General features: G+C 42.7%; 1 protein-coding gene across 1 annotated transcript in view; it reads right to left on the bottom strand.

Moving 5' to 3' along the window:
* Positions 1-13,348: 13,348 nt before the first annotated feature.
* Positions 13,349-14,492, bottom strand: part of MELK (maternal embryonic leucine zipper kinase) — a 43,331-nt gene continuing 42,187 nt past the window's right edge. The window contains exon 18 of the mRNA XM_006021450.1: positions 13,349-13,711. Coding sequence (XP_006021512.1) covers positions 13,534-13,711 — 178 coding nt within the window. The 3' untranslated portion in view covers positions 13,349-13,533. The remainder of the gene's footprint in view (positions 13,712-14,492) is intronic.

The following is a 14,492-nucleotide window of genomic DNA, read 5'->3' as shown; positions in this document are numbered from 1 at the left end:
AATGCCCCTGGCTTGAGCAGGGGGTTGGACTGGAAGACCACCAAGAAGTTCCTGTCCAGTGCTATTTTTCTATAATTGTATGATTTCAGGTTGAATCTGGATTCTGAGATGATCGTGCATCAGCAGACAGCTTCCCCTGACTACTTAGAAATAAGTAGATACCTAATATAAGAAAATAATTAGGTACTGGGCATTTAAAAAAAAAAAATCTCATGATTTTTCTGTCCTTTGTGATAGCAACACTGAGAAATGCTGCCATTCCTTGTTGTAGAGCAAATAATACTCCTGTGGTACATAACTGATGCTTTCTCTGGTTAGGATTGCTTCTCTTTCTTCTTTTATAGAATACAAGTTCTTTAAATTAAACTCTTATTAAAATAAAAGCACACTTTATTTTCCAAACACTGAAAGAAGCTATTGTTTTTACCATTTATATTTAATATTAAAGTCTAATCGTGAAGTTGTTAACCATAGAACATTATTAAATAAGCAAGTATATAACATTTTAAAAAATTAGTAAGTATTTCAGAATGAGCACTTGGAAAGAAAATTTATGCATAGAAACAATGGAGAATTACAATTAAGAGCTCTAGGGAGCTCAGAATGATTTGTCCAGCTATTACATAGTCATTTCAATTTAAATTAAAATTGTAACTATTTTCTAGTCTACTAAAAATATGTGGTGTCACATTAAGAGTTTTAATGGAGCTTTCTCTAGGGAATGCCAAAAAGCAAGTCGGTAGCACATAAATAACTATATATCGGAGGCTGAATAAATTCTCTGCCAAAAAACTAATACAATGAAAACAAAAATGACAGTGGATTATTCTATATCCTCTAATGAAGCGCAGCCCTCACATTAAACCAAAGGAACAGTTCATGGGGTGTCTAATTCTACATCGCTTTGTCAGAGCTGACTGATAAAAAATAAATCTGGCTGTCTGATTTTTTTAACCTGATGAACTCCACTGTAAAATTGTGCTGCATATTTTGTTCTCAAAGTAAAATAATACTTTTTAATATTACAAAACCCCCACAAAACCCAGAATAAGTTGATCTGTTTTATCCAATATCCCTGATTTATGGGAAATTGGATTAGTCAAGGCTTTAGCCACTGCAGAACATGCTTAGAGAAATAAACAGGATTTCTAGTGAGCCAATTTATTCAAATCTACTTAAACATGCAGATCTGACCAAACAAAATATATTAGCATACAATAGTGAAGCCAGCCTTGCCCGCCTTGCCCTGGGACTAGATGGTCTCTAGGACTGAGAGTAAGTCATGGACTCCAGAGCCAGCTGCTGTTGTCATGGAGGTCACAAGGAGTTTTAAACAACACTAAGCCCAAACAGCTGCTCTTACTTACTGGAGCTATGCCGCTTGATTTTGTGCAAGCAAGACAGACAGATTTGACTTTGCATCAGATGGTTCTATCCAGCCCAGGAGGCAGCAATGGGAAGCCATTATAATCTGATGGCTCTTTGAGAGACTAGGTGAATAAAAGCTGGGAATTGCTGGCCATTTTCAAGAGGCATCCTCTTCAAGAAAGCCAGCACCACCACCACAACTGATAATGCTGGGCAGTTTCAGCTGAGGCCAGTACGTGAATGGGCCTGGAAACTGCTTGTTTACACTCCTGTTCCAAGGGATGGTCCCTCCACAAGAGTAGCACAGATTTGGACTCCAGCGCTACAGCTTTTCACAAGCATAACATGCACTAAAAATCCAGAGACTCCTCACAGGTTTGTGTTTGGCAAACCGGGGGCCTTGCATTGAGACTGTATCCCACCAGTTAGTATCTGTTGCGTATCTATATCTGTGCCCAATGCATCAAGGATGTAAGCTATTAGCAGATATTGGCTCTTCCAGTCTAGCTGACACACTTGCTTTTAGGACTGGAAGCCTCTGGTTTAGTTCTCAGTGGGTATGTCTACATGTGCACTGTAGTGCGCAGTAGCCTATTTCACTGTGCATTAAAGTGTCGTAAAAAACTGTGATTACGCTAATGCGCAGTAAAATAGGCTCATTAAGTGTCACTTAAAAACCATGTTCATTTATTACTGAGCATTGAGGCAGCCTAATGCACATTTCCTTAGTACCTAACATTGGAGGTACTAAATTCAAATTGGAAAAAGTGCCTTAATGCACGTGTCAACGTGCTCACTGCCAACAAAAATGACAGTCATCATATTTATTCAGATTATGTATTCTGTGGTGCTATTCTGGCAGCTTGTATAGGCACTAACAGGTTACTTTTTATGTTTTTGTGCATTGAACTATTATGCAATCATCCTTATATACACTAAGCAAACACAAATCACTACAAAATATTTTAAAAATAAAATTAAAATATGTTTTAATAGATGTTTGACTTCTAGCATATGATTTGTTGGGTTTGTTTTGGTTCCAAGATAGCAACCTTTCCCTCCATCCCAATGGAGTACTTCCAGGGAGAAAAGGGAGGGACATCTAGTGGAAAAGGTCAGGGGTTAGGAATGGGACTTCTGGCCCCAAGATGGTGACCAGGTGACAGAGCACATGTCAAGGGGTGGGGTTACCCTTGCAGCCCTGAACAGCTCACCAAAACTCATTAAGTGAAGTGGCCCTCCACCTGAAATAATTGCCCACCCCTGAGCTAGACTGTTCTCAGTGGTGGCAGATGACAGAAAAAGGAACAATGGTCTCAAGTTGCAGCAAGGGAAGTTTAGGTTAAATATAAGGAAAAACTTGCTTACTGGGAGGGTAGTAAAGCACTGGAAAAGTTACCCAGAGAGGTGGTAGAATCTCCATCCTTGGAGGTTTTTAAGACCTGGCAAGACAAAGCCTTGGCTGGAATGATCTAGTTGGGGATGGTGCTGCTTTGAGCAGGGGGTTGGACTAGATGACCTCCTGAGGTCTCTTTCAACCTTAATTTTCTATGATCCTATGATAGGCTCCAAAGAGATATGATCATCCAAAAGTATCAAGCATCCAATAACTTCCTTAGCATTATATTTTCAGATATAAGTGGTTAGAAAAAAAAATTAATGCAGTTCTTTGACTTTAAACTTCAGACTGTTAGAACATATATTAGCACCGTTTTGATTACAAGCTTGGATTTTCTTAAGTGATAGTGGGATTTGGTGTCCAACTAGAGGCAATTTAAAGAGCTCCCTCCCCAGCCCCACTCCTTAGTTTTTTTTTCAGAAAGTGCATAGCATCTGATCTTCTGTGGTAAGATGTACTAAATCCTGAGCTACCCGAAGGGGTATATGAACTGACTGAAGAAAAAAATGCAAGATATCAGAAAAGCTATCTGAAGGGCAGTAGGCACAATGACCCTTGACATGAAAGGCATTCCCCCTTATCTTCAGACATGCATGTAGTCCATGTTAAGGATGAAAAGGCATTCATATCAGTATCTGACAAATTTTCCTACGTACATTATAAAGAGTTACAGAGCTTAGTCACACAGAAATGGTATAAAAAACATCTCTATATTGCAAAAGAATTAGTTGAAGAACTGGTCAGAAAACAGGCATCACAGTCTTCCTTCCACATCTATGTAAACTTACATTTGCTTCTGCAGCCAAGCACCTGGATGTCTATCACCAGAGGTTGATGTCTCAAAGCAGGAATGACTGAGCAAAGTCCTTTTGGGCCATGCAGGAGAATAGACTACATAGATAACCAATGTGTCATGTTTGCTTTTTTGCCTTAAAATGTTATGAACTTAGTAAATTTAAACAAAACTAAAAAGGACAAACTATAGACTTAATACAGCACTTTACAGTAAACAAATCCCAGGTGAGTTTCTACCATATCCCACATTTTCTCACATACAAAACATACCTTTCCCCCCAAAAAATTAGCCCCCTCAAATTTAGAAGCATGTATGTGAAGCAGGGAAGCATGCCTGCAGATACTGTGCCTGCCATGCAACTGCAAGGGTGGCTGCTGCTTATATGGCCAAATAAGAAGGGGCAGAGTCCTGCGTTAAACCTCTCACAAGACATAGCTATCAGCTAAGCACTATAGCTCATGCATGAAGTAGCATAGGGCCCAGGGTATAACTTTGTGTGACACAAGGTGTCCTGGGAACATGGAAGGTCTAGGAAGTGCGGCATTCTAGGAGACAATCTTGGGGAGGCAGCAGGAACTTCCTCTGTCATCCCGTTGGTCAGCCATGACTCTGGAAAAGTCGTTCTCTTTACATTCTGCCTTCCAAAAACAAGGCACATGTTTTAGTTGAGGATGTGTTGTCTGAGAGAAAATCAGGGTGCATCCAGGGGGGTGCACTGGTGCACTTGCACCCCTCTTTGATTCCTGCTTCACCCAAAAGTTAAAACCAATCGCCTGGCAGTGGCAGCAGCATTTCTGGGCAGGCAGTACTGGACAAGTCAGTTGACTTCACAGCTCATTATAATCTACCCAATCCCTTCCAAACTCTTCACCCAACAGGTGTAAATGACCCTCTTTTTAAAAACCAGTCTTATTGTTCCACCATTGAAGCTATCCTTTGTTCTGCAATTCTGCTGTCTGTTAGGAGCTTTATACCAGGGGCAGCTATTTCACAAGCTGGCAGGTGGTTTTTAATTCATTCCAATGAAGTTATATTTGCTTCTGCTTCGATCTTAAACTGAACAATACAGCCATAAGCCCCTAGCGTATTAGGAAAGCTTCTAGTTTATATTTAATAAACTAGAGAAAAATATGTTGTTTTATATGTGGTGCTGCATCTCACTCTCTACCCCTTTTCAAAATTCTAGATCCAGCCATGGAGAAAATACAGTAAATCAGAGTCTTCAGAAGGCAGACCAGGTCTGAAACATGCCTGCTAAAATAGCCTCCCTGAAAGTGGATTCCCACTTTACTGTGTCTGAAAGTCCCGTATCAGTCTATGATCTGAATCAAGTAACGTTCTCTCTGTTTCTTGTATCATTAGCAATACTGAAAATCTTTCAGGCCAAAGGATTCCCTATACAAACATCATGCAAGCCCACAGCAGGACTGAACCTGGATGGAAATTAGCAATATGCAGCACCTAACAGATGGCGGAACAAAGCTGTGAGTGTACTTAAGTATTCTGAGGTGGCAAAATTCATATTCCAGGAGTTAAATAGGCTCTGATCACAAAACCTTATACTGTAAGCTTTTTGGTGAAGCTGACTTCAATGCTATTATATTTTTCAAGGACCAGAAGATTAAAGCTGTAGGCATTGGCAACAACTGCCAAAAATATTAAAAAGCAGCAAACTACAACCTTGTTATCTTTCTGTCCCAACAATAATGGTTTGTGGCTTTTAGACATTTGATGAGTGCTCCATATGGCATTCTCATGTTTGTTTTTTAAAATGCTACACTATTTTCATAAATTATAGATGTCAGCCCAATAATTCCCTTAGGTTAATATATTGACTTTAATTAAGTAAAACAATGGGTAGATAATTAGTCTAACAGCCTCATTCCCCGATTGATTCTGAAAAACAAATTTGTTATGTTTTTCTGAGAGTTGTGCTCTAAGTTATTGTCATGTTCCAAACTTTGTCATCGTTAACCATTATTCAGTTTCATCAACTTAGATTATTAATGCCCATGTCCCCCTTTTCTCAAAATTCAGTTCCATGTCAGCATTGTTTCTACCTCTGAAATGTCATATTGAATGAAATAGTTTGAATGTTTGTAAAGGTTGCCCGTTAGCCAGTTTCAGGAAGAAGATAGGATTTATCTCCTTATCTAGCTCATTGTTTTTGGGGCTACGTGAAAAATGTCCTGACTTCACTTAAAGCCTTAATTTAAATTGCATCTTTAGAAGTCTTTTACAAAGAAAGCAAATATCCTGAGTTCCGAGGCATCAAAGCCTAGGGCCTTTTAACCAGACTGGTAAAAAAGGGGTATTTACAGTGATATGGAAGAAGTCTCCCCAAGAGTAATTTAAAATGCTCAACAAAAGAATCTGTTGAGTAAGATCCGAGCCCAAATTTGGGAGTTATGACAAATTGAGTAGGAGGAGCCCACTGATGGCAGCTCACTCAATAAAAACCTGTAACTTACTGTCCCAATTTGGAGGCGACTTCACTTGCAGAACAACGAAGGAAGAATCGCAAGTGTAGCCCGGACCAGGTTGATCACCTGACCCAACCTCTCCGTGAACACGAATCTCTTAGTTCACGCTGAAGCCGCGGAGCGCCCGAAAGGGACTGAAGGAAGAGGACTTAGTCCTATCACTGCTGAGCCCAACTCATTGAATCGTATTGCTGAGGCCAGCCTATCGAATTGTATTGCTGAGGCGAGCCCATTGAACCATACTACTGAGGCCAACCCATTAAATTGTACTACTGAGGAATGAAACCATATTTTGGTATTTGGCTTCTTGGAATTCTAGGATTGTAAGTATATTATGAAAAATAACAGTATTGATTCAAATTTAACTTTTAGTTGTAATTGTAGTTGTTTTTGTAACACTAATTCTTATAGCATTGTTTGGGAAGGAAGTGCATTTGGAGCATTGTTTAATTATTGTGTTTTTAATGTTTGTGGTGTTTCTTAAAGCTAAGCAGTGTTATATACGTAGCAAAGAGTTTTAAAATAAAATTGTGTTGTATGAATTAAGTGTGTAATCATTGTGAAATCGTGCAATCAGCTAACTACTCCCCCAGCCAGTGCATCAAAAGGAATCAGTAAATTGTGTGGGATTTTCTCTATTCCATAACCCACTAGAGACATGAAAGTCAGCTGTAATTTCTGCTATGATTAGCATAGAGCAAATTTTGACACAATTTGTGTTTTATGGGTTCCCATCACATTATATCAGGGGTGGGCAATTATTTTGGTTGGAGGACCACTTAAGGAGTTTTGGTGAGGCATTGAGGGCTGCAAGGGTAGCCCTGCCCCATGACAGGTGATCTGCCTCTCGTCACCATCTTGTGATTGGAAGTCCCACCCCCAACCCCTGACCTTTGCCACCAGAAGTCTCTCCCCTTGCCCAGGAAGTACTCCTTGGGATTTTGGGAGCGTGCGGGGGTTGCTTGTATATTGTGTATGGAGGGATAGGTGGAGTGTATGAGTGTGTGTGGGTATGGTGGGGTGGGGTGTGCGGGAGGGGTATGTGTGTATATGTGGGTATGGGACTGTTGGGTGTGGGCAAGTATGGTGGCGGGGTGTGGGTATATGTGTGGTTGTGGTGTGTACGTGTGGAGGGTGTAAGTGGTATATGGGTATGGTAGGGTGTGTGGGACAGTGTGTGTGTGTGTGTGGGGGGGAGGCTGTAAGAGGGGTGTGGATGTGTGTGGGGGGTTTCCTCCCCCCACCCAGCTTCCCACTAGCTGTTTGTGACATGGTTGAGCCCACCCCTCTGCAGGCATAGGCAAGGAGAGGGGGTCAGGGATCAGTGCTGCCTGCCTGGCTCACAGTGTTCAAAGAGTGGGAAAGCATCTGCCACCACTGGGCAGCAAGAGAAGCCCCTGGGGGAGGGGAGGACAGAGAACCAAGCCTGGCACTGCCAACTTTCTTGGTCTCTGTTTCACACCTACCTAGTGGGGCTGCTGCTGAGCCTGTGCTGGCTCCTGCTGCCACTGCTTCCAGCCCACATGCCTGCCTGGTGGGGCTGCACCAAGCCCATGCTGGCTCCTGCTGCTGCTCCCAAACCACCTGCTAGTCCTGTGCTTGCCCGATGAGGCTTTGTGAACAGACAGGCTCCTTCAGGCCCCCGCCACCTCCATCCACATGCTCCCCCACCAAGCCATGCACAAGCAGGAGCAAAGTGAGCTGCAGGCAGAATCCGCCCCACTGTCTTCAATGCTGCAGCTCCCCCTCCCTGATTGCTGTCTGGAGCGCTGCAGCAGGGACAGAAGTTGTTGTGGCTGGAGGCCAGGGGAGCCCAGCAGTTCCCTGGGCATCTGCAACAGCCCTGCCTGCAAAGTGGTCTTGGTGCCTTCTAGTGGGGGAGGCTGGGAATGCAGCACATGATGCCCCAGGTGGGAGTGGGTAGGACTTGGTCACATGCAGAGTGCAGCAGGGGCACTGACTGCCGGATATAATTCATTGGCGAGTGCCTGCCTACCGGATGGATCCAATCAGCCGGAGGGCCATATTTTGCCCACCTCTGCATTATATGATGCAGCAGCATCAATGGATCTCACCCATAGGTCAATTCAGTAGCCTGGCAAATAGTGTGGGACATCAGTTACATTCATGTGGTTATTCAATGTGCTTTAACTAAATAAGTATACAGTAAAAGATATAACAAAAAACCTGTGCCTAAGGGTACAGATACAAGATGTGAAATCTGTCAAGGGAGAAGCCACTTCTGTAAAAAGTGTCCAATCTTCAAACAATTTTAGATTAAAATGGAGGAAAAAAATAAAACAAGAAGAGAACACGCAGCTAAGATAAACTTTCTAGGTGAAAACTGTCATCCACATTTGGTCATTAGAGCAGGGGTCGGCAACATTTTTGGCTGGAGTGCCAAAATCATCCCAACCTCTATTCACACTTTGACTTGGCATGCCAGAGATGGGGGGGGAGCCACAAGGAGTCCAATCCTCATTGCTGGCAGTGTCTGCATGCATGCCTCTGGGTGGATGGTGGAGGATGGGCTGGGGTTGTGTTGTCCCAGCCCCTTCCCTGCCACACGCTGCAAGCCACAGAGCCGATGCCAGGGCTCCAGAGCCCAGTGCAGCTGTTTGCAGCCTCCTGGCTGCCACAGGCAGCCCAGGCTCTAGGCAGCTGTAGCAGGTGACTAGGAGGCTGCAAACAGCTGTACCAGGCTCTGCAGCCCTGGCATCAGTTCCATGGCAGCTGTGCATGCTCCTTAGGGTGGATGGCAGGGGAGAAGCTAGGGCTGTGCTTCCCCCATCCTTTTCCCTCCATGTGCTGTGAGCTGCACATGCACCTGCTGCTGCTCTGGAGCCCAGCACAGCTGTTTGCAGCCTCCCAAAGCTAGCCCAGACTCTGGACAGCTGTAAAAGGCAGCTGGAAGGTTGCAAACAGCTGTGCTGGGCTCCACAGCCCTAACATCCACTCCATGGCAGCAGTAGCAGCTGCACATGTGCCTCTGAGTGGACAATGGGGGAGGAGCCAGGATTACACTGCCCCAGGCCCCTTCCTGACCATGTGCTCAGAAGTACATGCACAGCTGCTGCAGCCATGAAACTGGTGCCAGGCTGCACAGCTCCATGCAGCTGTTTGCAGCCTCCTGGCTGCAGCCAACCCAAGCTCTGGGCAGCTGCTGGCAGAAGCTGCCCAGAGCCTAGGTCAGCTGCAGCATGCCAAGGAAAATGGCCTTACATGCCGTGCTGTGGCATGCATGTTGGTGGTTGCCAATCCTTACCAATGTCCAGAGTGAAAAGGGCCATACAGGCAACCCCTGCTTAGCGCTCTTAATTGGTTCCTGAAAAAAGAATGTTAAGCGAAATGAGTGTTAAGCAAAACCGAAAGTATGTAATGACCCAAGATGGCGACTGCAATTTCTTTTAATGACCCAAGATGACGGACTGTGAGCATTATAGTAAAACTCGCTGAGGACTAAGTGAAATCAGGTATCAATTTAAAGTGAGCGTTACAGCAAAATAGCACTAAGCAAAACAGCATTAAGCAGGGGTTGCCTGTAATTACAAGAACTGACATGCTTTCTCCACTTAGCAGGGATCCTGGTTCTCTCTCATAAAAAAAAAAAAATAAATAAATCACAAATTCTCTGATGAATAATTGCACCAACAGTCCCTGACCCCCACCCTGCTGGAGGGGGCCCCCAGCTGCTAGGGCTATGGGGCCAGGGACCCAAGTCTGCAGCCCCTTTCCCTCAACACCAGGGGCAGCTGCAGCAGAAGTAGCATGGAGCCGGCTCTCCCACTGCTCTGCCTGCTCGGGTGGGGGTGGGGCCAGCTCCTGGCTCCCTGCAGCCCTGCTGGTGCCCCCAGCTATAACTTGCAATCCTCGAGCCCTGCCAGAGGGGCCCCCAGCCCCCTGCATACCACTTACTTGAGGCTCCAGGAGAAGAGTGAAGCTGAGTGGAGCCGTGGCTGACAGTCTCAGGCCCCGGCCTTCCCCTCCCCCTCCAGGCAGGGCTGGGGGTTTCCCGCCCTGTTTGCAAACAGCTTTTACAGAATGGAGCTCAACCAGCCTTCAGAGCTGTTTGCAAAAGCAGGGAATCCACAGGTTTCTCTGCTAAAAGAAATCCGTGTTCTCTCTGATAAAAAGGGGAAATCCATGGTTTTCTCTGTTTTTCCGTGGGAAATGGAAAACCTGGATTCCTGCTTATCAGTAAACCTGAGGTGACTCTAATGCAACAGTACAAGTTACAGCATACTGTAAGTTGATACAAATCCCTGTATAGCACAGCAGAGAAAGATCTCAAACGCTATTAGTATTTAGCAAGTATGCAAATGACACTGTAAATTTAGAAAACAGGCTATGTTTAAGGCAGAGAGATAAAAGTGGAGGTGTACAAGTCTTAGGATTTATAGACTGTAAGCCCGGAAGGGACCTTGGAAGATCATTGAGTCCAGACCCCTGCACCAAGCAGGAAAGGTAACTGGGGTCAGGTGACCCCAGCAAGGTGACTGTCTAGTCTCCTCTTCAAGATTTCCAGGGTAGATGATCGCACCACCTCTGGAGGAAGCTTATTCCAGTTTGGACACCCTGACTGTGAAGAAGTTTTTCCTACTGTTGAGCCTGAATTGATCTTCCAGGAGTTTGTGACCATTACTCCTAGTTCTCCCCTCGGGTGCCCTGGTGAACTAACGATCCCATTTTCTGTCCCAAGTATTTTTTTGTAGCATGTTCAATAAGATATTCCAGAAAAAGTTTTGAAACCAAGGCACCCTTGCCATCTCCCAGATTTTTGTCTTTGGATATCACTCACAGCAAGGGATATTAAGCAAAGGAATCAGTACTACAGCCTGTAAAGAAGAACCTTATTTCACACATCAGAGCATGCAAGACAACTTGAATCAATTATCTCCCAGTTGTTTTAGCTTAAAAAGAAGCTGGGGTGGGGGAAGGAAGACATCTTAATTACTGTTTGGGCTTTCATAACATCACTCATCATTCTTAAGGGGATGAAGACATTTATGCAGAATGTGCTTCTAAATATGGCTATTACATGCATTAAAAGAATACTTACGTAGTTTTATTTATGAAAGTAAAAGTCTGTGTTAACTGTGAGCAGAAGGTTGCAATGATGAAGCCACTGCTGCTTCACTTACTTCCTTTCAGTTTATATGGATACCATTTCTTACTCCCCAGTAAAGTATTGATTGCATCACCTCCATTTACTTTAGGTGTTTGCCCAGTAATTTAATGCTGTTTAGAATAAGGGTTTATGTCCTTCGGGTTCACTGAAAGTCAGTTACAACTCAAATGTTTGGCACAGTACTTCCAATGCAGAGTCTAGCAACTGGTATTTGTGCAGCACAAAGAGGTAAATGCATTTACCAGGCACAGCTGAACCACAGGATTCACTACCATTTTGCAAATGAGTTGTCTCCCTCATTTCAAAGGAGCATAGTCTCCAATGACACCCAAAAGATGCCAGGTAAATATTCCTAAATTCTAGCCTATCCAGCAGGGAACTAGTGCATTTCTTTGAGTCATTTGAGTCCGTCCAATTATTTTCACAGAAACTTTTACTACAGTAGTGTATGGTCACAGTCAAGTTTGTCTCAAGTCAGCAGTAGTACAGGAGACAATAAAACCTGTTGTTTCAAGGCCATCACCTTAGTCCTTCAAGTCACTTAAGAGCCACTTCACATTAGGAAAGATATGAAATCAATTAGACTAGGGCTCAGAGACAGTGGAGGGTGCACAGCTTTAACCCACCCCCCCCACCCAGCAAGTCAAGCTTTCCATGCAGCTAGACCATGTCTACATGAATTGCCCCTTCCTTATTTGTTACACTCATCTCAGTTTAGATCAAGATTGAGGCAGGGACCAGATGTTTATGTATCAGGGGTGGGTGAAATACAACCTGCAGGCCGGATGTGGCCCGCTAGGCCATTCTATCCAGCCCACAGGGCCCCTAAAAATTTAGAAAATTAATATTTGTCTACCTCGACTACCTGTCATGCAGCTCTCGATGGCTTGCCAAAACTCAGCAAGTGGTCCTCCTCCCGAAATAATTGCCCACCCCTGTTGTATATGAACATACAAAATTCCTACCAGCAAATTAATGCAAAATTAGCAAGTACAGTTATGTAGTACTTTGCAAGTAACAGGGTAACTGTAGTCTGTATTTAAGTTTTATATTTTGTGATGGTTTGATTCCTAGAACTTGGTTTAAGTGCATGTCTGATATCATGGAAAATTATCTATTACACTTTTACTACACCTGAGCAAAACTCTGTACTGAAATTTTCGAAACCCAGAGTTCTGGCCTGCATTTCATAAAAAAAAATAAATAAAAAAAAAAAAAAAAAAAAAAAAAAAAATCAGAGCCCAGTACTACTGTAGCCAAAGCTATGAGCAGGAGTCTTAATTATTGTTTACTACTCTATTTTTTTTTTTCTTCTACTGTTAGTGAGCAAGCTGTGGCTCACAAAAACTGATGCACCTTTGATTCATTTTGTTTATAATGTGCACCTCTACCTTGCCATCAGACTAAAACACAGCTCTCTCTCTGTTGATGGCAATGAACAAATATTAAATTGCCTTGTAACCATTAAACAATAGCACCTACACCAAACCAACACAGATTTACTTCCCTGTGTTGCACAAATTTGCAGTAATCCAGCCAGAATAATATTCATAGACCATTTTATAAAACCAAAAGACCTTAACAGTGACTTCAGTACCTCCATTTTAATTGCCTAGAGCTGCCACCTTTATGTGGTTTAGATTTTGGAATGCCTCTAAAATGGCTTAGAAGCTAGTGGAATCTCTAATAACTGATCTTCAAAATGCTATTGCAAGATCAAAACACACAATTGTTAGCCATCATAGAGGCTTAGTAATAAATTACCATATTGTAATATTTATACGAGTTCATAGTTTAAATCCTAGCATTGTTGACTTAACATATTTATTGAAGTCAATCCTATTTTGTTCAACATATTGAGCATATAGTTTAACTCTGGTAACCACAGCTGTGACTTCGTTAACGATCGCAATAAATCCTACTTAAAGCAGACAGGAAAAGAATTATGCAAATGAATTCTTATCTGTTTTCTACCCAACATGTACTTGATAACTGAAGATCCACCAAAAATAATCTTTTGAATAAGTACTATTATGTCTTATTTGGACCTTATATTTTACATGGAAGTCAGAAGAGCAGCTTAGCATATCTGCAAAGTTTTATTTTAGAAACTACATTTACAGAATACAGAGTATATAACCATATATGACAAAAGAAAAAATTAAAGCCAGAGCAAATATACAAAGCTACATGATTAAAAAGGGAAGGACAGATGCAGATTGGTACGTCACTTATTCACAGAGTAGCGTCTATTTAAAAATAAAAACTTAGTTCTTTGAACCGTTTTTTCCAGAAGGTGTGTAATGATTAAAACCAGTTCACAGCGGCTTTGATCATTAGGATGTGAGCCATCCGCAAGTTACACCTTGCAGCTAGACAGGATGTCTTCCACTAATCTCTTGTAGACCCAAGCATCACCTTTAAGCCGTTGCCTCCTAATACCCACTGCTTCAGGTTTACTAAGCTGGCATACTTCCAGCTCAAACTGCATTGTCACTTTGCCAAAATCTGACTGTGTTTTGCACTTCAGGGTGTACCTGTACAAAACAAAAAAGTAAAGAGAAATAGGAGTTAGAGTTGTCAAAGTTTCAGTCGTGCAAAACATCCAACAGGTTAAAAAAAAACCCAGAGAGAGATGACATCCACCAAAAATTTAATGCTTTCTACATAAAGCTGCTATTCAACAGGGAGCAAAGAGGTCAACCTCTCAACCTGGCCTCAGTGAAATTAAAGCTATTTTTTCCTCTTGACACCTTATCCTGAACTACTAAGTGGAGAGTGTAGGCCTTCCCAGCCACAACAGCTGCGGTCTGTCTCTTCTAACAATTAACATCAATGGCTAACGAGTGAAAGAGCATGGGGATGATTTAATATTTCTCCAAGGAGTATGGTCTACAGATAAGACAGCAACATTCCTCTACCAAGGGTACCCTTGAACTCCTGCATAAGGCTCATGTTGCAGCATTTGTCCAGATGAAGAGGAATTGAGCCAAACTGCAGATGCAGCATTGCTAGGGGCCAACTGCAACTCATCCCTTGCCAATCTGAAGCAAAAGCCCAGGGTATGAACTTTGAATCATGTCATTGAAATTATAGATCCACTTCGGTGCAGTTAAGCGTATCTTTTTTGTATCAAAGTTTAACACCACAAGATTAAGATACTATAACTAAAGACTTTTTTTTTTTAATTCTTAAATGAAAAAGACAAGACAACACCCCCCCCCCCCCCCCATAAATTTGCTTCTATACATGGAAAATAAGTGCATTGATATTTTCCATGCATAGACCCTAATTAGTGGAAGGTCATTTTTAATCCTG

Source organism: Alligator sinensis, unplaced genomic scaffold (genome assembly GCF_000455745.1).
Source record: "Alligator sinensis unplaced genomic scaffold, ASM45574v1 scaffold434_1, whole genome shotgun sequence".
Lineage (NCBI taxonomy): Eukaryota > Metazoa > Chordata > Crocodylia > Alligatoridae > Alligator > Alligator sinensis.
The sequence above is the reverse complement of the archived record's forward strand: the minus strand, read 5'-3'. Positions and strand labels throughout refer to the sequence as shown.